This window comes from Aethalodelphis obliquidens, unplaced genomic scaffold (genome assembly GCF_003676395.1).
Source record: "Aethalodelphis obliquidens isolate GAN/ISIS:26980383/991018 unplaced genomic scaffold, ASM367639v1 scaffold8, whole genome shotgun sequence".
NCBI classification, from domain to species: domain Eukaryota; kingdom Metazoa; phylum Chordata; class Mammalia; order Artiodactyla; family Delphinidae; genus Aethalodelphis; species Aethalodelphis obliquidens.
This window is the reverse complement of record NW_020837952.1, coordinates 58,872,131-58,897,598: the sequence shown is the minus strand read 5'-3', so window position 1 is coordinate 58,897,598 and position 25,468 is coordinate 58,872,131. Positions and strand designations below refer to the sequence as shown.

Below are 25,468 nucleotides of genomic sequence, written 5' to 3'. Positions count from 1 at the left end.
AAGGTAAATTAGTGGAGGAAAGCAGAGCGGTGTTGTTGGTTAATAACCTACGTAGGGTTTCAGCTATAATTTTGTACGCATTAACTATTTAAAAGGATAACAAAGGGAGAGGCATTGTTTTAACACATTTTCTTAGGAAGATGCCATTGGGAGACAAGCCCACGGTCTCTTGGTCAGCGGTCAGAGCAACCAGCCAACTCGTTCCCCTAGCGCGGAAGCAGATCACTGCCTCTTTGGTTGAGAACAGGCTCCATGGCGCAGGAAGAACACATTCTCTACAAGCACCCTCAGCACAGCTCCTAGCAGGAGAAGTTTTCAGGACCAAAGGTCACCTTGTGCCATGGTCATTCTTTCTCCCCCAAACGCTTTCTTTTCCTCTCTTCTTGTCCCTGGGTGGGGGGGTGGGGGGAGTGGTGAGTGAAGCAGAGACGTGACTTTATGTTGCTTAGATTGCATATTCATATGATACTTGTCTTTCTCTGTCTTACTTACTTCAGTATGAGAATCTCTAGGTCCATCCATGTTGCTGCAAATGGCATTATTTTGTTCTTTTTTATGGCCGAGCAATATTCCATTGTATATATGTACCACATCTTCTTTATGCATTCATCTGTTGATGGACATTTAGGTTGCTTCCATGTCTTGGCTATTGTAAACAGTGCTGCAGTGAACATTGGGGTGCATGTACCTTTTTATATTATAGTTTTCTCTAGATATATGCCCAGGATCACTTATATGTGGTATCTAAAAAAATGAAACAAATGAACTTATTTACAAAACAGGAATAGAGTCGCAGATGTAGAAAAAATACTTATGGTTACCAGGGGGGAAAGTCAGGGGGAGGGATAAATTGGGAGATTGGGATTGACATATACACACTACTCTATATAAAATAGGTAACTAATAAGGACCTATTGTATAGCACAGGGAACTCTACTCAATACTCTGTAATGACCTATATGGGGAAAGAATCTAAAAAAGAGTGGATATATGTATATGTATAACTGGTTCACTTTGCTGTACACCTGAAACTAACACAACATTGTAAATCAACTATATTCCAATAAAAAAAAAATTTTGTTGTTGTTTCAGGAACTTCCCTGGTGGTCCAGCGGTTAAGACTCCCAATGCAGGGGGCCTGGGTTCAATCCCCGGTCAGGAAACTAGATCCTGTACACCACAACTAAAGATCCCTCATGCTGCAACTAAAATCCCGCAAGTGGCAACAAAGATCCCTCATGCCACAAGACCCAGCACAGCCAAATAAATAAATAAATAAATTTTAAAACTGCATATTCAGAGGCCCCCTGTGGAGGTAACATTTCAGCTGAGACCTGCTGAATGAGTTGGAATTAACAAGGTTGGAAGAGGGCAAGGGCTCCCAGGCCGAAGGAACAGCACGTGAAAACCCTGGAGGCAATGGTGAGGCATTGCAGTCCTAAAGCTGAATAAGGCCAGCAAGGTGGGGCTCAAAACTGAGAAGAGTGTGTGCTGAAAGGAGGCGAAAGAGGTCAGCAGAGCTGGACCATGCAGGACTTTTGAGGTCACATGAAGGGCTGAGTTTTTATTCCTGGGCACTGGGTAATCACAAAAGATTTCAAGTAGGGATCTGATTCGATTGGGTTTGCATTTGGGGAGGAGAATGAGAAACAGGCCTGCCCTGTCAAAGGGATGGGTCAGAGACATTCACATGACCTGACCAGTGTGAGAGAAAATCTGTGAGACTCAGGCTCCCTTCCCCAGTGGGACTGGATCCCTGGCAGGATGTAGGCTGGAGCTATCGCAGCTACTTCATCCACAAGAGGGTAGCCTATCCAAGAGGGAAGCCAATGCATAGAAGAGCAGAGCTGAGACAAGGACAGAAAACGTAGATCCTGGTGATGTTTGTGCTCCTTGATCAAGCTGAACCTGAAGTCCACTGAACTCCTTTGCTATGTGTTATGTGATAGTTCTGGCTGCCATAACAAAATACCACAGACGGGGCAGCTTAAACAACAGAAATGTATCTTCTGGAGACTAGGAAGTCCAAGATCAAGGTGCAGGTTAGGGTTCTCTTCCTGGCTTGCAGATAGCCACCTTCTCACTCTGTCCTCACTGGGTGAAGAGAGAGAATGCTCTGGTATCTATTCCTCTCCTTTTAAGGACACCAGACTTATTGGTTTAGGACCCCACCCTAATGGCCTCCTTTATCACCTCCTCACAGGCCCTATTTACAAATTCAGTCACATTGGGGGTTAGGGCATCAACATATGAATTTCGGAAGAACACAATCATCCAGTCCATAACTCTGTGGAAGCCAATAAATACCCTTTTTCCTTAAGCCAGTTTGAGTTGGATTTACTGTCCCATGGAGTGGGTAAACTACAGACTGATACGGAGGGCGAGGAAGATGCAGACGCTAAGACAACAGATAGGTTTTCAGCCAGTGCAACATATATTTGCTCATAGCAAAATAATTATTATAAGTGTGATATATATCTGTATAGGCACAGACTATAAGGCAAGATAAACAATATAACATAGTTGCTATTAGTGATCAGGCCTGTGAAGTACACAGTCATTCTTACCTAGTTATAATACAATGTTATGTACTAACTATTCACCGTGAGGTCCTGCTGCCCCTGCCTACCTACCACCTGAGTTGTGCCTGTTCTGTGGCCTACGAGATGCATGAAGCCTCCGGGAAATTACGGAGTTTGTGTGCATGAGTCCCATGTAGGAGTCAGAGGCTGAGTGGTCCTGCTGCAGATTGAATAGAGAAGTCTGGACACTTTTGCTGTTCAGAGGGTTTTGTGCCCTCTTGTACGGTATAAATCCACAGCTTTTTATTTATATTTTGTTTACTAGTATTTTTTGTCTTATTGTGCAATAAACCTTTTCAGGAGCAATAAATGTTTTTTTTTAAAGTCCACATTTAATTTAAAATTAAATTTTATATTTCCATTTTTCAGAGTCGATTATGAAATTGAAACTTCGACAGAATGTCTGTGGACATTTACATCTCACCCCGGGCGCCAAAGAGATATTAACTGAAAACCAAACCAGATGACACAATTCTCATTCAGAAGTATCACATTGACTTCGAAAGTTAGTAATTATTTTAAGAAGGCTGTGCCCCAAAATGAATTAACATGTGAAGCTGCAGAAGTGGGTTGACATTTCATTCTGTAAATCATGACTCTTCATTTAGATCAAATGACTTTTTATACATTAGCTTCACTCGTTTTTCTAATTCCAAGTTTTCTTGTGCTCATTCCACTGTTAATGTGTTGGCTCCACTGGCTGAGGAATTATTCCACTGTGGATGCCATATTGTTATCAGAGTCATTAGATGCTGCCATTTCTTGCCTCCGATTCATGGAATCAAAATTAAGCTTTTGGAAGTTCATTCTCTCCAAAGTGCAAAACTAACATCATTGTGAATGCTACTCAGCTAATATAAGTTGAACACCAAAGACATTTTTTTCTTGCGGTGATAATACTCACATAACGTTCAACAGGCACAGCATAGGGGGACTAACATTCTTACTAAATTAAGAACCCCTCAGGAATTCCCTGGCGGTCCAGTGGTTAGGACTCTGTGCTTTCACTGCTGAGGGCCTGGGTTCAATCCCTGGTCGGGGAACTAAGATCCCGAGTGCCAAGCTGCACGGCCATTAAAAAAAAAAAGAACCCCATGAAGCAGAAATACACCTGGAATTGGATGTGGTGAAGAATTACATCCAAACAAGCTGTAAAACTGAATTAGAAATCATAGTTGTCAAAAATTTACAAATATTTTTTCACAGAGTAACTGAACGGCAAAATTTTCGTGACAAAGCTGACATTAAATGGAAAAAAAGCACTTCAGCATGGTAATAACATGTTTTTCCCTGTAACATGTTTCTTCACCATGTCAATGAAAAAAATTAATCAGTCGATCTAAGAAAGAAATGGAAAATTTTATTTGAGCCAAATTGAGGATTATTACCTGGGAAGTCTTTCAGAGAGCTCTAAGGACTGTCCTGCCTGTTAGAGGTCAAAGCACAGGGATATAAGTTTTTGAGACAGAGGGCTATATGTTAAATGACAGTTTACACAATCCAGATCTACGTGTACAAAACAAGTAGTAGGTCATGGGTCACGGCTGCCTCTTTTAAGATTAAAAAGGAAGGTCATCTCCTAAGGAGTAATGATCCTTGATGAGATTAAGAAAGAAGGTTATCTCCCAAGGAGGTCGGGTAAATGTGGATGCACAATATACACTAAAGGGCAGGGAGAGGGACTTCCCTGACCGGTCCAGTGGTTAAGACCCCGTGCTTCCAATCCAGCAGGTGGGGGATCAGTCCCTGGTCAGGGAACTAAGACCCCACATGCCATGCGGCGTGGGCAAAAAAAAAGTAAAACAATTTAAAAATAAATTAAAAAGCGGGGGAGGGGAGCAGGGAGGAGGACCAAACAAGCAGATAAGTTTTATGTTTTTCTTATCTCGCCATAAAATATGAATTTTATTTCATCATCATCAACTGGAGTTTGGAAGTTTGAGCTTTTGCATAACAACTTAAGTGTCCTAGTCACACTGAACGAGTCCTCTACATTGGTGCATTTTGTTCAAATTCAGCTTAAAAGGTTTAATCAAGGACTTCCCTGGTGGCGCAGTGGTTAAGAATCCGCCTGCCAATTCAGGGTGACACGGGTTTGAGCCCTGGTCCGGGAAGCTCCCACATGCCATGGAGCAACTAAGCCCATGCGCCACAACTACTGAGCCTGTGCTCTAGAGCCCGCGAGCCACAACTACGGAGCCTGTGTGCCACAACTACTGACGCCCACGTGCCTAGAGCCTGTGCACCACAACGAAGAGTAACCCCAGCTCACCACAACTAGAGAAAGCCCTTGTGCAGCAACGAAGACCCAATGCAGCCATAAATAAATAAATAAATAAGTTTTAATCAAAATATTCAGTAACTGAAGCACAAAAAAAACCCTTTAGTCTTTGAGCTTTCCAGCAAATTACAATTACTGAGAAGTTGCAAATGGGAAAATAACGAAACGCACCCCTATGGAAGCAACAGAACTTGGAACAACTAGGACGATCAAAGAATGATTTTTGAAATTCTGTAACTTCACTCTGCGCTTGGGAAGATGTCGGTGTGGTCGGTGCGGGACACCGATGGTCGGTGCGGGACACCAGTGTCTCTGGGCCTCGGTTTCCCCTTCTGGGCACTCCCTGGAATCCCTTCCGGTTCCGACCGCGTGGAGTCTGGAAGGCCTCACTCCCGGCATCCCCCGGGGTAGCCACGGGCTGAAAGAGAAAACACCGCCCCGACCAGGCGCGCGTGCGCACACGCCGGCCGCCCCAGGCCACAAACGCACCACCCCCGCGCGCTCACGCACGCGCAGTGGCGCGCGCATACCCTTCGGAAGGCCCGGCCTTTGGGTTCCCCGGGTCCAGCGCCCCAGCTTTGCGCCCCGGCTGCCTTCGGCGAGCCTGGAGGCCAGGAGTGTGGGCGGGCTTGCGGGCGGTGGTGGGCGGGGAGCCCAGAGGAGGGCGGGGCGGGCGGAGTCGAGAGGGCCGGGCCTGCGGGCTGCGGCGGCGCTGGACTTGGCGCTGGCGCTGGTGGAGGCGACATGCAGGCCGACGCGAGGCTGGAGCGTGGCAGCCGGGTCCTGACGCCGCAGTCGGCGCCGAGCTTGGAGCCGGACCCGGAGCTGGGCCCGGACCCGGAGGAGGACGCGCGGGCCCGGGCCAAGTTCGCGGCGCTGCACGGCCCGGCGCTCCGCGCGTCGGGGGTCCCCGAGCGGTACTGGGGCCGCCTCCTGCACAAGCTGGAGCACGAGGTGCGGGCTGGGGTGACGCGAGGAGGGCGACGCGCCGGCCGGGGAGAACCGGGGTGCAGGGCGCGCCCGGAGCGCCCCGGGATACCTTTGAGAGGTGCCAGTGAAGCTGGGATGCGGGTCCTCGAGGCGCGCATCCTCCAGTCCTGGTCAGCGCGAGCCCGGGGAGCGCCGGGGGTGGGTCGCTCTGGACCCTTCTACCAGGAAGGGTGTGGTCTGCGGGCCGGCTCTTGGCCGAGAGCTGCTGGGGTGGGGCGGCCGAGGGCCTCCTGGAGGACGCGTGCGGAGGAGGTTGGGAGGGCGCCTGGGGGAGTTGGTGGCTGGGAGAAGGAGAGCGAGCGCGTTCCGGGGCGGGGCGGGCTTCGGTGAGACGCGCAGCGGAGAGTTGGGGGGCGGCGTTAACGGATGATGCAGGGGAAACGGCCGGTGGTTTGAGGATGAAGAGCCACGAATGCCTTAACGACCGACTTAGACTTTAACTCCATGGCGGTTTGTGGCCTAGGAGTGGCGGCCAGAGCCTGTACCTGTGTCCCTGGTCCTGCCAGCATCTGGGGCTGGGCCAGGGCCGCGGCGAGAACTGGAACTGAAATGAACTTTGGCTCCCGTTGTGTGCCAGGCCCTGTGCTGCGTCCTCCACACATCCGAGCCCAGAGCAGTCCTGGGGCGGGGGGTGGTAAGATTCATCACCCACACTTTATACAGTGCAGAAAACTGAGGCTCAGGAAGAGGAAGTGACACTCCCAAGGTCTGCCAGACTTCAGAACTAGAAGCTTGCTTTCAGCCACTGCCTGCCTCAGGGAAAACAGACGTCCAGTGAGTTTGTGTGGCTTTAACTGTTTAGGTCACAGAGTTCTTTCGTGGTTCTTCATTTGATTTGAGCCCCGGGTCACCTTTATTTTGCATATCAACGAAGACAGGCTGTGGGAGGTGGAGACAGAATCTAAACAAAAGTGAAAAGAGGGCTTCCCTGGTGGCGCAGTGGTTGAGAGTCCGCCTGCCGATACAGGGGACACGGGTTCGTGCCCCGGTCCGGGAAGATCCCACATGCCGCGGAGCGGCTAGGCCCGTGAGCCATAGGCCCGCGTACCGCAAAAAAAAAAAAAAAAAAAAAAAGTGAAAAGAGCTCAGATGCTTCAAGGGTCTCCCTTTTTGTGGGGTCGGCTCTTTTCTGCTGGCCTGTGCTCTAGCCTGTGTCTCCAAAGGGCCTCCGCAGGGTCCTGGCTGAGGGGTGGGCCTTGGGTTTTGGTGGTTTGCCCACGTGTTGAAGCCAGAGCACGTTCACGGGCGCTCTGTTGGGGCCTTCTGAGCTGGAACCAGATTCCTGCAGGGGCTGCCTCCTGGGCCGAGACAGTCTGAGCAGTGCAGGTGGCGAGGTGGGACCCTGGAGCCAGGAAAAGGCTGCTGGACAAACTGCACCCTTTCAGCCAGTCTCTCTGCCTCTAAAATCAGGGTTGGACCAGGTACCTTCCTGCCCAAAACACAAGTAGTTGCTGTAAAAAAAGGTGCAGTGTTATTGGTACCTACCTTTTGTAACAGTGAATTCCCTTCCCCCCTATGACTTGCTCTCAATTCGCCAGCATTTCCTGAGCACTTACCCTAGTCCCAGGCCTGTGCTGGGCAGGAGGGGACCCCAGCGGTTTGTTAGGATAAAAAGGTCCTCGTGTACTGGGTGAAAGGAGCACGAGGTGGAAACACCCTGGCTCCGGCCCTGCCAGCCTCTGCGGGCAGTGAACTCACCTGGGCAAGTCACTTGCCCTTCTGAGTCCATGTCTCCCTCTGGAAAGTGAAGACCAGGAAACATGGCTCCGACTTCCACAGTCTTGGTGGGGGACTGGGTGGAGAGGCATGCCCAGCTCATAGTCACCAGAGTGTAATGTCCCCTCCATCCTGGCTGCAAGATCTGCAGGCCGCCTGGCCATTGTCGCTCTGCGGAGGGACAGCCAGTACTTTTCCGTGACCCTCCCTTGCCCTTATGGGTTATGGGCAGAGCTGTGAGTCACCACAGCCAGACCCAGACCTGCAGCCATTGTTCTGCCAAGCCTGCTGCTGTGCGCCCAGGTATGGGGGAGGGCCACAGGCACCTGCTGACCTAGGAATGGGGCCCCCCAGCCCCCCACGAGCCAGGGACCCCGGTGCCTTGGAAAGGATGCGGAGTGTTTTACAGTAAATTTCAGCTCTTTTCTGTCTGCAGGAACTTCCCAGCTGCAAAACCATTCCCCTTCCTTACCTCGTTAGGGCCTCCTCCAGTCCCTCTGTGAGGGGATGGTGGTCACCCCCATTTCACAGCTGGGAGAAGCCACGCCCTGTACTGTCCCCTCCCTCCTGTCAGGTTTGGGGGTAGAGGGCTGGGATACGGGGTTCTGGGTGGAAGCCCAAGGTGTGAGTCCCAGCCTCTGAGCTGCTCTCTTCTCACCTCCAAACTGGAGGGAGGATAGTGGCTTCACCCTGGGATCGGGGGCCGGTGGGGGGGTTAAAGGCGCCGTCCCAAAAAGTGCCCGAGCTCCCCTGCGGATGGACCTGGTCGGCTCCACAGCCCTTCCCGCCCCAGCTTCTCTGCCTGGAGTCCTTGCACCACCACGGCATGGCCACACGTTTAAATCTTCCCCTTCCTTCACCGCTCACCTCAGGTGACGGCTTCCCCGTAAAGTCTCATGCGGCCCTCCAGGCCCCCGCACCGCTTACCTGGTCCTCTCAGATGGCCCCTCTGCCACTCGGGGCAAGGTCATGAGTGATTCATCCTCACACCCCCAAGTGCCCGTCCTGCGCAGCACGTCCAAGCTGCTGGTGCCTGAACAGATGGCTGATTTCCAACTACTGGGATGCGTTTCTCTTCTGTTTTTAGTAGAGTCATGAGAAAGGTTTTAGGGGCAGCTGGCCTTCGCTGAGTCCCTGCTCTATGCCCCGGACTCTCTGTGTACTGTTTGGTTGACGTATCGCTCTCAGCTCTGCTGGAAGGTGGCTGATGCCCCCTTCCCAGGTGAGAGACTAGTCTCAAAAGTGTCGTGATGGTAGCAAGTGCTTACAGAGGGTTTGCCAAGCTTAGCTTCTTCTAAGCTCTTCACGTGTGTTAATCATTTAATCCTCCCAACAAGCCCCTCAGGTAGGTTCTCGTATTCCCATTGTATGGATGGGGAGACTGAGGCACGGAGTAGTTCAGTGTCTTGTTCAAGGTCACATAGCCTGGCTGCAGAATCTGCCCTAAGGCCCCTTGCCGACTTGTGGCAGGCACCAGGTACATGAGTGGCTGTATGGGGACCGACTGGCTTGTCCCCTTCACCAGCTGCGTGTGGTTGGCGTTGCCCTTTGCCAGGGAAACTCAAGGAGCAAGGCCCTTACCTTCTGTCCCATCCTGGCCCAGGACCTCAGGACACTAGACCCAGGCCATGGTTTGTGCAGACCTGGGCTGGCGTGGTGGCGTCAGGAGGCTCTTGGGCCCCTGTTTCCTTCTGGGTCACCTCCGCTGCCCTGGTGTTGGGTTGGTGGTGCTGGTGAGAACAAAGTTGGAGTGCAGTCCCTAGCCACCAGGATCCTCACTCTTCCAGTCATTTCCAGCGTGACCGGAGCCACCCGCTCTGCCCTTTGAGCCGCATTTTCCCTATAATGCAAGAGGCCAGACTAGATATCATGGGACACATGCAGTCCCACCTCCAAGCTTGGGTCCCCCGGGCTGAGGGGCCTTGGACGATAGCGCCAGCGATGGTGGGGGAGGTTAGGGCCTCATTCTCACTGATTAGGAACCCATCTCCCCACCTGTAAAATGGGTAGCTGGGCAGTAAAGAGGTCCTGCTTCTCCTAGGGGTTCAGTTTGTCCTCGAGGCCGGGGTGTGGCGGAAGGAACGGGTCAGGAATGGGGTCTCCTGCCAACACCCCCTCCTGCGGCCCCCAGGTTTTCGACGCTGGGGAGATGTTCGGGATAATGCAAGTGCAGGAAGTGGAGGAGGATGAGAGTGAGGACGAGGCGGCCCGGGAAGCACGGAAGAAGCCCAACCCAGGCGGCCAGCTCTGCTACAAGGTCATCGTGACCAATGAGAATGGGCTCCAGGCGGCGGACCCCAACAGGTAGGAGCCGTAGGCCGACGCCTTTCACCCGCACCGTGGCCGTCAGGGCCGGGCTCCCTTTTACAAAGGTGTCACCGAGGCCGTGGCCGCTAGGGAGAAGCTGTCATCGCGAGCACACGTGCTCCTGGGTGCCAGGCGCTGGCCCCTCAGCCCTGAGACAAGGTCCTGTCAGCCCCGACACTGGCGACGCTCCTGCGTTAGTCGTGTTTCATGCTGTCCTGAGAGCAGCGTCCCCCCCACACGCCTCTTAACTGTCCCAGCGGTCCCTCCATGGAGGTGTGACAAGTTCCCGTTTTGCCGATGAGGAAACAATGGGGAAGGACTTGCCTAGGGTCACACAGCTAGTTAAGATCGTGGGTGTCAACCCCAGGGCAGCCTGGACTCGTGAGCCCGGGCTTTTCCAGGGCCCCCGGGCCTCGCCCCGGTCCTGCTGAATCTCAGTCTCTGGGTGGAGCCCTGCGCTTTGCACCCCGGCTTATGAGGAGTGTGGCCTGACTGGTTCCTCGCGTGAGGGCGCCGAGGCTGGGAGTGGGCCTGGGCCTGGCACGAGGCCACAGGGTAGAAAGGCCAGAGCCGATCCTGGCCCCCAGGCTTCCTGCCTCCCAGCGGCCAAGAGGGGCTGCCCTCCGCCAGGAGAGGCCCACAGGCCCCTCGGCCCGATGTCGCCGGAACCCTGAGGGAGAGACTTGCTGGCCTCTGGGGGTTTCTGGGCCCCTGTGACCGTAGCTCCTCCGGGAAGTCTGGCTCCTTCACCAGCCCCTGGTGGGGTGGGGGGGCCCCCACGGGTCATGACAGCAGCCAAGCTCCTCCACCCCCGTGCCCTCCGACTCAGAAACTTGCAGGCTCCCCTTTCTCGTTAAGCTCAGTACAGCGGACCCGCGCAGGCGCCTGCTCTGCTGCCGCCTGTGCCAGCCGTGGGGCTCGGGCCCAGCGGCCACCTCGAGCAGCTCCCGGCCTCTGCCCCCTCCATGCACACCACCAGGCAGGTTTGGGGAGGGATGGGGCCGGCGTCCTTCCTGCTCCTGGGCCTTTCTTCCCTCCAGACCTCTGTGAGTCCGCCCCGCCCCGCCCCATCGGCCAGGCCCCAGCCTCTATCCTCCCCCGCCCCCGCCACGTCCAGCAGCCATTGTGTGCGTCTGCCCAGGTGACCCCCAGACGCTCCACTTTGAAGGCCTGGCCGTGTCTCACATGGTCATAAACTCTACGCACGAGGACGGGAATAAATCATTTGTTTCAGGATATGCGAACAAAAAATAACGTAAGTGCAGTAATAACTACTGCTGAGCTTGACCCCTAACCTAAGAACCGGAGCGGTGGCTGTGCCTCCCTGTTAGCAGGGCGCCGGGCCAGGGCTGCTTCCCCAGCAGGCAGAACCCCGTGCGCTCAGAGCCTCCGAGTCCAGCAGGGCTTGGATGGTGTCCGGGCAGCCTGGCCTGTGGGCTGGGGGCAGTCATGTCCTTGGGCCTGCAGTGGGGATACCCTACCCTCCACCACGCTGGTGCGAGAGCCGTGCAGCTGGCCCACCGGGCTCCTGCAGAGAGACCGGACTGTGTGGACTGCAGGTGTCCGTACACGTGGGGACTTGAAGCCTCTCCTGCAGAAATCCCTGGCGCTTCCCAAGAATTGCCCAGAAGTCCCGGGCAAGCACGAGTGATGTCTGAGTGGGGCTCCTTTGCATGTCTGCCTGCAGGTAGCAAGGTTGGGGGGCGTGGGCCTGCCCTCCAGCAGTTCAAAATCCAGTTGAGGACAGTTAACTGTCGCGGTGATCGCCGTAGTGATCACTGAATACATGAGGATTCAGTGTACGGTCAGCATGCTGTTTTGTCTCATTTGGTGCTCACGTCAGCCCGGTGATAGGGGGTAGGGACCGTGTTGCCCTGTTTTAGAAACTGGAAAAGGGAGAGGCACTGTCCCAGGCCCGCATAGCGGGTGGTCGTCAGAGCCAGGATCCCCACCCAGGCCTGGTGCAGCGTCCAGGCCTCAGCCCGGCCTCTTCCTCAGGCAGATCCCACCTGGTGGCCCTCTTTCCCCCTCCCTTCTTGCCCTGCTTGCGTGGTAGCCTCGCGCTCACCTGTAACCTGTGCCCGCAGCATCTTCCTTATTGACCACGCCTGGACGTGCCGCGTGGCACACGCCCGCCAGCAGCTGCAGCAGGTGCCCGGGCTGCTGCACCGCATGGCCAACCTGATGGGCATCGAGTTCCACGGCGAGCTGCCCAGCACCGAGGCCGTGGACCTGGTGCTGGAGGAGATGTGGAAGTTCAACCAGACCTACCAGCTGGCCCACGGGGTGAGCGGGCAGCCGGGCCCCAGGGGAGGCAGACAGGCCTTCGCTGCCCTGTGCCGTCAGGGCTAGCAGGAGGCGTCCTTTTACCCCGCAAGTGAGCAGACTCATCTTCTGTGGCCAGTGGAAACTACCCTGGTTCCCCGTGGCTCTGTCACGGACCTGTTACTCTTTGCCTCGGGCCAGCCAGTGCCGGGGACCCAGGTGACCATGCGGCCTTTGGACAACCCTCTCCCGGACCCCAGTGACCTGGCTGCCTCTCTCCTGGCCTCTTCTGGTTCCGTCACCCTCCTAAAAGCCCTTAGTGATACCCTGCTGCTTTTGGGAGTAGAGCTGAGTCCCTTCAGCATATCCTTGGGCTTACATCACCACCCCCGCTCCCCGGCCTCCCCAGACCCACCCTTACGTTCCAGCCCCTCACCACCTTCAGTCCGGGAAAAGGCAAAAGTTGCTCTCCTGATCTCAGCTTAGCTGTTGCCTCCTCCAGGAAGCCTTCCCTGAACTCAGAAGTCTCCCCCCTCCTCCGCCTGCACACAGAACCAGACCATCCCTGTAGCTACTAGGCTAAGTGCCCTCTTTCCGTACACCTTTGCCACACACGTGATCACACCGCAGCCCGCTGGCCTGTTGTCCTTGTCTGCCAGGGCAGGGCCGCCGGCCCGGAGGCCACAGGTTCAAGGGACTGGAGGCGTGTGTGGTAGGTGCTCCAGGCTCTGAGAGGTGGGCATAGATGGGCCAGTGGTAGGTGTTTGGGTCGGGGATGGGGCGGGGAGGCGGAGCAGTGGGCGAGGGTGGCGTATGCTCTGCCCGCAGACGGCTGAGGAGAAGGTGCCGGTGTGGTACATCATGGATGAGTTCGGCTCGCGCATCCAGCACGCGGACGTGCCCAGCTTCGCCACCGCGCCCTTCTTCTACATGCCCCAGCGGGTGGCCTACACGCTGCTGTGGCCCCTGAGGGACCTGGACACGGGCGGTAAGTCAAAGCCCGCCCACCCCAAGGAAGGGCCGGCGCTTTTCTGCCACCCCTGACTGCCCGCGTGTCCTGGTGCAGAGGAGGTGACCCGGGACTTTGCCTACGGAGAGGCCGACCCTCTGATCCGGAGGTGCGTGCTGCTGCCCTGGGCCCCCGCCGACCTGCTGGACCTCAGCTCCTCCACGCCCGAGCCAGCCGACGAGCACTACCAGGTGTGGCCTCCAGCTCGACCCCTGGGCCCGTTTGCCTGGTGGCTCCTGGAGCTTTCTCCACCCGGTCACCACATGTTGCTGAGCAGCAGCTGCCGTGGGGGGGAGAGGAGAGTCTGGGGGTGTCTGAGAGACAAGGGGCTCAGAGCCCAGGGAGCAGACGTGAGCTGCCTGGGGCCCAGACCCCGGGGTCCCGATGCTGGGAACCGTCCTTTCCGAGGGTTGGGTAGAGCTGGGGGACTGGAGGTCAGGGCTGCTGTTCCCTGTTTTCAGGGGCTGGGGGGTGGGGGCAGGGGGCGCTCTGTGGCTCGGCTGTGAATCCCAGCTCCATACCGTTTCTCCATTTCCTGACACCTCCCTCACCAGGGATGTGAGGACACTACGTTCAGACACAGCATGGGATGTCTTCTGGCTCACAGTAGGCCCCCAACAAGTGGTCGTCATGGGTGTCCTTGCTGGGGATGACGGCAGTGCTTCAGTCCGTGGTCTGGGTCCCACCAGGGACCACTCACAAGTGCCTGGCTGGTGGTGAGTTAGTGCAGGGCCCAGTCCGTGAGGCCGGCCAGGTTAGGGAGCCAGGGTTGGTGCAGCCTGGGGTAGGGCAGCAAGTAGAGCCTGTGGGAACAGAACCAGGCAGGGCTGAGCAGGAATTAACACCCTGGCCCTCTCTCCTCCTGCCCTGCCCTCTGATCTCCTGCCACTGCTTCCCGTCAGCTGGTCCCAGTTGGAAACCAAGAGATGCACAGGCCTCTGCTTAGCACTTTACGGGCATTGCTCTGCTATAATCCTTACATTAGGACATCTGGACATATTTTATCTTCATTTTACTGAGGATGAGGAAACTGAGGCACAGAGAGGTTAAGTAACTTGCCAAAGGCCACACAGCTGGTGGAAGGGCGGGAGTCCAAAACCAAGGGGTCCTGGTAACTTGTGGGCAGAGGCTCCGACCTTGCCCCACATGTTGAAGTTTCCCTGCTCCCACCAGCACATCTCATGCTCACTGAATGCCCCAGAGGATTGTGCAAAGGAGTAAACTAGTTAACTCACATTAGAGGGGGAAGCGTGTGTGGCGTTAGCTGTTCTGTGATGCTGCTGACTGGGAGGGCTGGGCTGACACAGTGGCCCTGTTGGCACTTTTCCCTATGAATTTAATAACCTAAGCCAGTGGTAATTGAACTGATCCTGTCAAAAACTCAGGGATCCCCCTTCTCAATTCAGAGGTGTGTTTCAGAGCCTCATAGAGTGCCTGCACCTAGTAGGTGCTTAAACACTTGAACAAGTCAGTGAATGCGAAGGGGGGAGGTTTAAGAATGGCTTAGGAACAAAGACTTCTGGATCTTGAGGTTGTTAAAGGAACGTGAATTGAAATTAGCATTTGTGGGGGGTTGAGGAGGATGCCCTCCACTGGCCAGGAAGAGGAGAAGAGAGTCCAGACACTGGTTTTCTAAAGCGTTCTGGTGGTTTTTTCCCATTTGACCCATCTGGGTCAGGCCTGTGCCCTGGGGTTGCATGTATTAGTTAGCTAGCGCCAGGTAACAATTTATTCCAAAACATAGCAGCTCAAGACAGCAGACGTTCATTATCTCTCGCTTTCTGTAGAGAGGTGGAGAGCGGCCCGGCTGGGTGCTTCTGGCCCAGGGTGTCTCCTGAGCGCAGTCAGGCTGACGTCTGAGGCTCGATGGGGCTGAGGACCGGCCCCCACGTGGCACACTCACGCCTGGCAAGGTGGCGCCGGCCGTGCGCAGGAGGCCTCAGTTCCTCCCCAGCCGTGGGCTTCTCCGCGGGGCTGCTTGAGTGTCTTCGGGACGTGGTGACTGATTTCTCTCGGAGGAGGTGATCTGAGAGAAGGCGGGGAGGAGACTGCAGGGCCTTTCGTGAAGCAGCAGACTGTTGTTCCACTTCTTTCTGTTTGTTATAAACAACTCGTTCAGCCCAGCCCACGCTCAAGGGAGACGAGTGAGCCCTGCCTTTCAAAAGGAACGTAGAAGAGTTTCTGGACACGTTTTATTTTATTTTATTTATTTGGCTGCGCCGGGCGTTCGTTGCAGCACATGGGATCTCCACTGCCACTTGTGGAGTTGCAGCAGGCAGACTCTTGTTTGCAGCATGTGGGCTCTAGTTCCCTGACCAGGGATCGAACCCAGGCCCCCTGCACTAGGAGCGCGGAGTCTTCACCGGGGGACCACCTGGGAAGTCCCTATGGGCATGGTTTAAACCATCACACCGCTTAAGCTCAGAGCAGCGTTTGGGGGCTCCCCGAGGACCAGGTAGCCCCCTCCCAGGACAGGCGGGGCACCTTCTGGGCTGCTTGTGGCTTGGAGGAAGCATTTAGAGCAATGAGCAGATGCAGAGCAATGTGTACGTTGTTCTTTTGACACAGAACAGGCTGTCCGGCACCTGAGGGGCCTTGAGCCCCGGAGTCCTGGGATGGGGGTGGTCAGAGGGCTCTGGGCGCTGCGGTGCCTGCGAAGGGCTCTACCTGAGGTCCAGGTGTGCCCCCTGGGATCCCAAAACCCTGATGTACGGGATGGGGAGGCGTGTGCTCCTTTCTTTGAAGGTCTGTTTCTACCTCCAGTGTTTTCCTTCTAGGCCATTTTGGAGGAAAACAAGGAGAAGCTGCCCCTGGCCATCAAGCCGGCGGTGTATCCCTGCGACCACGTCTTCAAGTGCGTAGCCCACCCTGCCCCCAGCCTGTGCTGAGCCTTTGCCTCTGTCCCTTTCCTCATACACGCCTCACAGTCCCCACAACTCCAGGAACAGTGCTCGGTACAGGGCGGCCTCAGTAAGTCCTCTGCCCCCTGGCAGCACAGCAGTGACGGAAACACCACGGGCGGGGTCTCAGGCTCACAGAGAGAGCGCCCGAGAAGTGAGGGTGAGCTGGGGTGCGCGCAGCCTCTGGAAGCAGGGAGCCGGTGCCGACAGTGACGGTGCTGGGCACCCAGGAGAGCCACCCAGATTGCCAGGGGGGCCGCGCCCAGGTGTCTGCAGGTGTGGGCTGGCAGCTTAACGTAAGGCCGGGCAGGCCAGCAAGCCCAGGCTGGACCCGGGGTGGAAGCAGATGCTCCCTTTTTACGGGTGAGGAAGTGGAGGTCCTGGGTGACGCCTACCAGGCGTCCATCTGGCTCGGCGGCGGGTCCTGGGTCAGCCAGGGGCCGGTTGGCCTCTGTTTCCAGGGGGAGGCCCTCCCTCTGGCTGCCCACACCTGCTCCAGCTGGAACGGACACCATGCTCCACAGACCCCTTCCCCCGGGTTCTGGGGTCTCCTCCCACTGGCCCGCAGCCTGGCCCTCCTCCCCTTACCTGAGTTCACCGCCTACCATCCCTCCACCCCCTCAGGTTGGAGGCTGCACGGAGGCCCCCTTAGCCTCGCCCCCTCCCCACAGCTGTGCTCTACGCCCCAACCACGGACTAAGCGCCCCGTGCCGGCCCCGCCCGAGCAGCCAGCCCCTCGCCTCTCTTCCTCCCTGGGTCGCCGTCCAGGGCCAGGCCTCCCTCCCGCCTTGAAACTCCACAGTGTGGCCGCATCCACCACCCCCGGCAGACAGGCTCCCAGGCCCTGTCCTCTCCTCCCCCCGGGGCCGGTGTGGAATGAGGCCTTATCGGAGGCGGAGGCGCGTGCAGGCCCCCAGGGCGCCGGCTCCCTTCTCTGAGGGCAGAGGTCCCAGCGTGTGGACCCGTCCCGTCTCCACGTGGGAGGAGGGAGCCCCTGCCTGACGAAACGCTCGGGTTCTCCTGGTTCGTCCTCGGGAGGAGCGTGAGGTGGCCCTGTGGTGCCGTCTCACAGGTGGGGGTCCCGGGGTCGCCAGGGTCCGAGTGGCCCCGTCGCTGGGCAGACAGGCGGAGGCCGTGGGGTGGAGCCCGGCCGCCGACCTCCGCCCCCCCCAGGGTCTACACGGACGTCCAGCAGGTGCTCGGCCACCTCAGCCACCCGCGCTTCACCTTCACCCAGAGCGAGGCGGACGCCCACATCCTCTACCACTTCTCGCACTTAAAGGACTACAGGTGAGGCGCCTCCCAGCCCGGTCCCCGCCGCCGCCCCCGGGGCCCCCGCCCCCGCTGACCGGTGGCGCCTGCCTGGGCCCCGCAGAAGGCTGAGCCAGGAGAGGCCCAGCGTGCTGCTGAACCAGTTCCCCTGCGAGAACCTGCTGACGGTGAAGGACTGCCTGGCCTCCGTCGCGCGCCGGGCCGGTGGTCCCGAGGGCCCGGCCTGGCTGCCCCGCACCTTCAACCTGCGCACCGAGCTGCCCCAGTTCGTCAGCTACTTCCAGCAGCGGGAGAGGCGGTGAGGACCCCCGCCCGCCCCGCGGAGCCGCGGCGGCCGAGACCCTACGCCCATCAGGCTCCCGTGGTCCCCGCCACCCCGCCTGGCCCGCCCCCTGGCTGAGCGCCTGCCGTGCGGCGGCCACGGTTCTGGGAGCTGCAGGCTCTGGGTGCACTGCTGCTTGGGGCCCTTCCTCCTGGAGGGGGGCTCCTCACTCCCGAGGCCCAGCCCCTAAGGTCTCCTCTGGGACCCCTCCCTCAGCCCCTGCTCTGCTGCCACAGTACTGGGGACACAGTGCCCAGGAGGGTGGGCCCAGGGCACAGCCTGGTCATCCCCTCTGCTCCCAGGGGCGAGGACAACCACTGGATCTGCAAGCCCTGGAACCTGGCCCGCAGCCTGGACACCCACATCACCAAGAACCTGCACAGCATCATCCGGCACCGCGAGAGCTCCCCCAAGGTGGGCCCCTGGGGCGCCGGGAGGGGGGGCTCTGCGAGGACCTCTGTGGGTAGGTCCCGGCGTCAGCATTCTTCAGCTCACAGGACTCTCACCACCCCCACTCCTTCCCCTGCCCTTGCCAGTGGGGGGAAGGGGCTGTGTGACAGTCGGGTGAGAGGAAGGAGCCTCCCTGGGTGTGTCTGACCTGCATCCCCGCGCGCACCGCGCCTCACAGGACCACGCGGCAGGAGGGAGGTGGCCAGGCCAGGGAGCCCCACGGGGCCCTGGACGAAAGCGCTGTAGTGGCATGGGGCCCATCAGTGGGGGAATTGAAGGGCACAAGGTTCTGCACCTGGACAGAGGCCCGAGAGAAAATGCCACTGCGATGACCCTTGTGCAGTTTTCCAGTGGTGGGATGGGGAGTCAGTGGATTTATGGCTGAGAATCTGAATCCAGTTTTCAAAGCTAAAAACTGGTGGCATCTTTTTCTTCAATTAAAGATGAAGATAAAGAACTCGTTGCAGCTAAGACACAGGTTTGAAAAGACAGGAAGACGCGGAGTGCAGGGAGCAGGTCCCTTCGTGGCACCGGGACGGGAGGTGGGCTCAGGAGTGAGTGTTCCTCCAGAAGCGGTGACAGCACTTGGAGGTCCCACAAGTGGGAGCCACAGCTGGGGAGGTCGGGGTGCTCTGTCCTGGCCCAGGTGTAACAGGCCACCTGTGAGCCTGCATCTGTGTCCTCAGGTTGTCTCCAAATACATTGAAAGTCCCGTCTTGTTCCTCCGAGAAGATGTGGGGAGGGTCAAGTTCGACATCCGCTACATCGTGCTCCTGCGGTCGGTGAAGCCCCTGACGTTGTTCGTCTATGACGTGTTCTGGCTGCGGTTCTCCAACCGGTAACTGGGGAGACTGGGCTGGGGCTGGGGGCTGGGCGTCAGGGCCCCTCTTTTACTCGGGATGAGAACGCCTGCACAGGGGCTCCTTTACCACCAAGCACCCAGCAGGGACCCCGCTGAGCCCGTTTCTGTTAAATGGCAGTAATTCTCACCCTGCGTGTGTCACCACCACCTTGTGGAACAGGCACCTGCTCCCTCAGACCACGACGATGTTTACCGGCCTAGTGGGGATCTTCGTGGTTAACCCCTGGCCGGGGGGGCGGGGGCAGTGTAGGGCCGCCCCACTCTTGGGGGAACCGGCGCCCGGCCAGGGGGCTCTGAGCATCTGCACGCCCGGGACCCACTCGAGCGTCTGTCCGCTTGTCCTGCAGGCCCTTCGCACTCAACGACCTGGACGACTACGAGAAGCATTTCACTGTCATGAACTACGACCCGGAATTGGTGCTGAAGCAGGTAGGGGCCTGGCGCGGCCTGGGGAGGGGTTCCCGTGGAGGCTGGCCCAGACGGGACCCGACACCTGTCAGCTTGTCTTCCGGCAGCTTGCGTAACGGTCAGGGGAGCTACCTTCTTGTACCTGCGTCCCCTCCCACAGCTGCCCCCGCAGCTCTGAGGGGCACTTGCTTGGCTTGAGGGGTTCCCTGAGGCTTCCCGGTCCCCTGGCAGGTCTGAGCAGAGCAGGGTCTCAGCCGGGAGGCGCAGGCCGCCTTCTGTCAGCACCCGCTGAGCATGAGGACGCTGGTAGGGGTGGGGAGGCGCACAGGTTCGCGTCCCACGGCCCCCAGGGCGGGCGGCTCTGTTGGCCCGTGACCCTGTCTGGACCCTGGGCCCTCTGTCTTCCCCGTGCTCTCTGGGCACCGCAAGCAAAGGGCGTCAGCACAGCTCCTTTCGAGGCGAGGGCGTGATCCCCCAGCTGGCCAGTGGTGCACCTGGGACAGGTAGGGGAGGCACAGCCTGGGTAGAGGCAGAGGCCGGCTCTGGGTGGAGGCAGAAGGGAAGGAGAAATAGGCCCCCGGACGTGTGGTCCACGAGGTCCTCTTGGACCAGCAGGTTGGTTATGGCTGTTCTGGGCAGACCGGAAGTAGGGCACAGGCACTCTCCTGCCCCGCTCCACACAAGGCCTGCAGGTGGCCTCTGGCCCCGCCTCCCTCGAAGCAGCTGCTCCTGCATGTGGGGGTTGTGTTTCCGAGGCGAGGCACGTGGTGATTTGTTAGTAAATGCGCTGCCCCGAGCTCTCACTGTGCCATGTCTGAGAAGTCCTCTAGGGGGCGCTGCGCTGTCCAAGTGGCCAGGCCACGTGCACGGCCGGCAGGGCTACTGCTGGTCCTTCCTCCTCTTGTCCTGGGCTGTGTTGACAGCTGGTCCCTAGGAGCCCGAGCCCTTGCCGGGGTCCCAGGATGTTGCTGAGGTTGTCTCTGAGGACCTGAGTGCCTTTCCTCTACATAGCAGGTGTCGTCCCGAGGGTCACGTTTCCTCTGAAGCCCCCGCGTGTGGGGTTGCGTGTCCAGCAGGGTGAGAACGTTGGGCTTCCATAGGGAGCCCGTCCTGGTCCTCTCTGGGAGAAACCTGAGCTGACGACCCGCTTGCTCAGGTGTGTTTTGGGTGACGTCTTGGCCTGAGAAGCCCCTGCTGTCCTCAGGCACTTAGAGCCGGGCCGGGCAGTGAGCTCAGGCCTGGGCCCTGCAGACTTGGGTCCGAGCTCTGCGTCCAGTGACCATCGTGAGATGGACGTGGTGACACGTTGGCCCGGGCCTCCCACTGTTCAGTGCCTCACTGGAGCCTCACGGCAGCCGTGCCAAGTGGGTTTGCTGGGCGGGAAGCGTCCCGTTTTACAGATGGAGACACTGAGACTCCGAGAAGTGAATGTGTCCAGAGCTCAGACCCCGTGTCCTGCCTCCCATTTGTGCCCTGCGGGGGTGGAGCTGGAGAGGCTGCTGGCGCCAACCTGGGGCCCCGGCGAGTATCAGGACTCCACGTGAAAGTGGGGCAGGCCAGGCCTCCCCCGCCCCTGCCCAGAGGAGGCCCCGGGCAGAGCTCGACGGGCCCTGTGTCTGTCGCAGATGCACTACGACGAGTTTGTCCCGGAGTTTGAGAAGCAATACCCAGAATTCCCCTGGAAGAGCGTCCAGGTGAGTCCTGGCAGAGCTGGAGGGGTGGGGCTTGCCTTGTGGACCAGCGTCAGGCGCGGGGTGGGGGGGGGTGGGGGCTTTGCCTTCTCTGGATGGTCCTGCTCTTCCCACCAGGGCTGGTGAGGGAGATGGTGTGGGCTGAGACCCCTCCTCCCCTCTGGCCTGGGTGGGGTGTTGTGAGGGTTCCTTGGAGGGGGCCTGGCGGGGTATTCAGGACACGCTTGGGACAGCCAGACGGCAAAGGGCTCTGTGTGTGCCAGGAATTGCACACCTGAGGGCACACGGGGACGTGCTTCGAGACACAAGCTGGCCGCCACTTGCTGGAGGGAGTGTTTCGGGATCTGCGCTGCCTGGCTCGGTGCAGAAGGGGCCGTGGGCTCCAGGGCGGGGGACCCAGGCAGCTCTGCAGGAGGTGGATGCCAGGAGTGAGGGAGCAGGGCACAGGTGGCTGTGGCCAGGTCTGGAGTCACAAAGGATGTCGGAGGAGGTGACTTGGCCGTTTGGGACCGGGGCTCAGGAAGGGGCTGTGAACCCCATGTGGAGAGGCTGCCCTGAAGGGCTGGACCCAGTGTCAGCCGTGTGGGCCCCTGACCCTGCCTCCCCCGGTCCCCAGGCTGAAATCTTCCAGGCCTTCACGGAGCTGTTCCAGGTGGCGTGTGCCAGGCCGCCCCCGCTGGGCCTCTGCGACTACCCCTCATCCCGAGCCATGTATGCCATTGACCTCATGCTGAAGTGGGACAGCCGTCCAGATGGTGAGGGGGCTCCCCTGCCCCGTAATCCAAAGTGCCCTCCCCACTTACCCAAAGGTGGTCATTCAGCCCTCCCCACCCAGCCCACACGGGGACAGAGGGAGGGCGTCGCTGCTCCCTCGCCACGGTCAGCACTTGCCTCGAATTAGCCTGAGATCTGGGTCAGAGGAGGCCCACCTTTCGGCGCCACGGCCTGCAGGGCAGAGCACGAGCGGGGAAGGCAGTGGGCGGCAGTGGTGTCGGGAGAGAGCTCACAAGGGGAGGGGCCCCACGTGAAGGGCAGGGGGAACGGCAGCCCTGGCCGCGCACCTTCCTTCCAGAGTCCCCGGGATGTGGTGGCTCGTGTCGCTCCTGGGGCTGCAGGTGGCTCCAGGCTTCCCCCTGGGCAAGCAGGCCTCAGGCCGGGCCCCCCAGCCCACCTCCCAGGAGTGAGATGCCTGTGCTTTTGCGCATCAGGGAAGCAAGTGATGCAGCCGCAGCTCCTAGAGGTGAACTTCAACCCAGACTGTGAGCGGGCCTGCAGGTGCCACCCGACCTTCTTCAACGACGTCTTCAGCACCTTGTACCTGGATGAGCCTGACAGCTGCCCCGTCACCCGCCTCGTCTAGGCGCCCGCGGGCCCTGCTGTGGGTGCTTGTGGGCGGATCGCAGCCTCTGTTCCCGGAGCTGCTTCTGCACCGTGCCCCCGCCCCCCGCCCCCACTCCTCCTGCCCCCACCCTGTGAGCCGCCGTGGCCCCAGCCTCACACCCTGGCGGCTCGGGACCCCTCCCCGTCGGTCAGGAGCAGGGCCAGCCGTGCTGCCCCCAGGGCTGAGCGCTAGGCCCCTGCTCGCACGCCCCTTACTGCCGTCTGTGTCTGTTTGGTGTTTGGTCTCAGCTCAGCCACGGGCTTTATTCCGGAGAGTTCGCCTCCTGGGGTGCTGTGCTTCCAGAGGGCGTTAGTGAAAGGGGTCTGGGGAACACGACACGGTGTTGTCAGAAACGAGCTTCCCTAGGAGCGCCCATGGGAGCCCAGCGGTCAACAGGCCCAGCCTGGCTGCTTCCCACGCTCCACCCCAGGCCCTGTGGCAGGCGTCCCCAGGTCCCCCCTAGGAGCCTGCTTCTCAGACCCAACCTTCTCCCCCTTCACCAGCAACCTCCCTTGAAGCTCCGGGGCAGGACAGCCACTGCCTTTGGTTGCTGTTGCCTTTCCATTTGGCCCCGTGGAAAGGGCCAGATGTGGCACCAGCACCTCCCTGCCCGCTGGGCACTGCAGCGTTTCCAGCCTCGCCTGAGGTTGGCTGGGACGCTCCAGTGAGGGGACTCGGGGACAGGTGTGGGCAGCAGAGCACCAGGCAGTGGGCGGCTGAAAAGGATGCTTCCAGGGAGAATGCCGTCTCCCACCAGCTAGAGTCAGAATGTGGGGTTTTTGTAACTTTTTCATTTATGGGAAGAAAATACAAAATTTTTGTTCTTAATTTTGTTTCTGAAATCTTGAGTCAGTTTCCAGGGTAGTTTGTGTTGCCACAGTGTACCCAGCCCAGCTAACCAGATGGCGGGTGTGACTTTCCCGGAGGAGCTGCCTGCAGAGCTTTCATGTGTGTGTACGTGTGTGCGTGCGTGTCGTGTGTGTGTGCGCGTGTATGCATGCGTGTGTTGGGAGGTGCTTGTTTCATTCTGAAGCCAAGAGCGATCCTTGTAGCAAAACTGGACTCAACTGCGCCTCCCACTTCGTGTCTTTTGGGGCGTGTCTGTCCACTGTCTCTGCTAACCAGAAGTTCAGCCTGTGTTCTGGAAAACACCCTTTCCTCCAGCCAAGGAGAGGTTCAGAGGGCAGGACACCTCATCTCTGGTTTTCTCCGTGGGAGAGCTGCTGCGTCCTGTCCCCTCCTGGACGTGATTTGTACCGCAATAAAGTACGCCTTCTCTACTCTTGCCTCCCTTCCTCTCTGGGGGCCCTGGAACCACAGCCCTGTGTGGTGTATCAGTTGTTTTCCTTGCTCATTGTCAAAGAAAACCAAAATATCAAGACGTATGCTCTGAGAAACAGAAGAAATGGGATAGTATTTAGGCCTCCAAGTCCCTGTCTTTGTTTGGGCTGCTCTTAACAAAATATCATAAACTGGGTGATTTAAACAATGGAGGTCTCTTTCTCACTGTTCTAGAGGCTGGGATGTCCTAAAGTCGCAGGGGTGGCAGATTTGCTGCCTGAGGTGGGACGCTCTCCCTGGTTCATAATCAGCTGTATTCTCACTGTGTCCTCGTGAGGTGGGAGGAGCGAGGGAGCTTTCTGGGGCCTCTTTTAAAGGCATTAATCCCATACATGGGGGCCCCACCCTCATGACCTAATCACTCACTTCCCAAAAGCCCCACCAACTAACCATCACACTGGGATGTAGGATTTCAGCATGAATTTGAGGGTATAAATAGGCAATAGTTCCTGACCCAAAGCTTGGTTTCCTAGCACTGGTTCCATTTCAGAATGCGTTGCGGTAGGGACGGATGTGGAGCTGAGGCCCATCTCTGCATCATGACCAACACCCAGGCGCCTCGGTCCCCCTGTGAGCCCTGAATCCGGGCTCCGTGCTTACACCTGGGGGCCTCGGGGATGGAGTTCCCTCCTGCCTGATTCCTCATCCTGGGGGTGGGGATGATAGGAGACTCTGCCCACAGGGCAGCGGGGGATGGTCCATGGGCCCTGTCAGCCGGCACAGTGGCTCCCCCTGGTGGTTTTGAAGGTTAAAACGAAAGCAGAGGGCCCCTGACACCCAGGCCAGGGTCCTTCCCGTGCCCCTCAGAACAGGTGCTCACACCAGGCTGTTCATCAGATGCCTCCCATGACGCTCCTGCTGGTTCCCAGTGAACTTGGGACCCGGTTGCCCAGTGCAATCCCAGTGGAATCAGCATAGTCACGGATCCGAAGGCCACGTGATCCAGGCTTTCCATAATTATAAATGTGCTTTTCCCCGATTCCAGAGGTCCTTACACCTCTGATCAGTGAAAATCAGACAACCCCCAGGAAGACCATCAAGCTGGGCTTCCAGGGTCCCAGAAGACTCGTTGCTGTGGAGACGGTTCTTATCCCTCTAGATACTTTCTGGTACCCATCTTCACCTGAGTCAGTTTCTCTGGCTTAAGAATTCATCAGAAGCCAGACTCTGACGTTTGGGCTTGACAGGAGAGTCCCACTAGCAGTGATAATTGTACCAAAGTTCGACAGGGCGACACAGAAGAAATCCAAAAGGTGAAGCTTGAGATGCTGACGGTGAAATTTAGAAAACGTCCCCAGTGATGACCTATGGCCAATAAACACGGCAGCACTTTCATGGACACAGAATAGGATCTCTTGCTACAGGAGAGGCAGGCTTTCATCTTGCAGGGTCCAGAGCCCGAACCATAACATCAAAATGCCCGGCAAACAGAGTTGCCGTCGCTTCCCTGCTGACCACCGGCCAGCCGAGCCCTCTTGGGCTGTGTGAACTCTTGCTCGCATCCTTTATGGCTAGTCGGACCGAGAAGGGTTCAGACACACGGATTTAAGGAGATCTCAGTTGAATGAAGCAGCTGCAGGAGAGACGCAGACCAGAAGGACCTGACAGATTTGCGTGCTGTGGATTTTCCCATTAAACCAACACAGAGGGAGGGTGGGAGGGAGGGAGACGCAGGAGGGAAGAGATATGGG

The 25,468-nt window shown here is 58.1% G+C and overlaps 1 protein-coding gene across 4 annotated transcripts; it reads left to right on the top strand.

Moving 5' to 3' along the window:
* Positions 1-5,551: 5,551 nt before the first annotated feature.
* On the top strand, positions 5,552-23,716 carry TTLL12 (tubulin tyrosine ligase like 12). Of its 4 annotated transcripts, none has more exons than XR_003433051.1 (14): positions 5,552-5,817; positions 9,701-9,873; positions 11,964-12,162; positions 12,970-13,129; positions 13,208-13,341; positions 15,928-16,004; positions 17,224-17,340; positions 17,426-17,620; positions 17,947-18,058; positions 18,781-18,932; positions 19,304-19,385; positions 20,379-20,520; positions 20,990-21,058; positions 21,672-21,720. XR_003433051.1 is itself a non-coding variant. In XM_027107894.1 (14 exons), exons 1-14 carry the CDS (start codon positions 5,608-5,610, stop codon positions 22,413-22,415), a joined length of 1,971 nt encoding a protein of 656 aa, XP_026963695.1. In that variant the 5' UTR covers positions 5,552-5,607; the 3' UTR covers positions 22,416-23,716. The 4 variants fall into 4 exon arrangements, 2 of the variants coding, with proteins under 2 accessions (XP_026963695.1, XP_026963696.1); XR_003433050.1 differs by having other exon boundaries at positions 20,376-20,520; XM_027107894.1 differs by lacking the exon at positions 20,379-20,520 and adding an exon at positions 22,264-23,716 and having other exon boundaries at positions 21,672-21,810.
* Positions 23,717-25,468: the final 1,752 nt, after the last annotated feature.

What these genes read in the sequence shown, in the direction of transcription:
- TTLL12 (XM_027107894.1), top strand. Translation starts at nt 5,608, where the DNA reads ATGCAGGCCGACGCGAGGCTGGAGCGTGGCAGCCGGGTCCTGACGCCG. An exon ending in CAGGCGGCGGACCCCAACAG is followed by an intron (nt 9,874 to 11,963) that starts GTAGGAGCCGTA and finishes CTGTGCCCGCAG; the next exon opens with CATCTTCCTTATTGACCACG. An exon ending in CCTACCAGCTGGCCCACGGG is followed by an intron (nt 12,163 to 12,969) that starts GTGAGCGGGCAG and finishes CTCTGCCCGCAG; the next exon opens with ACGGCTGAGGAGAAGGTGCC.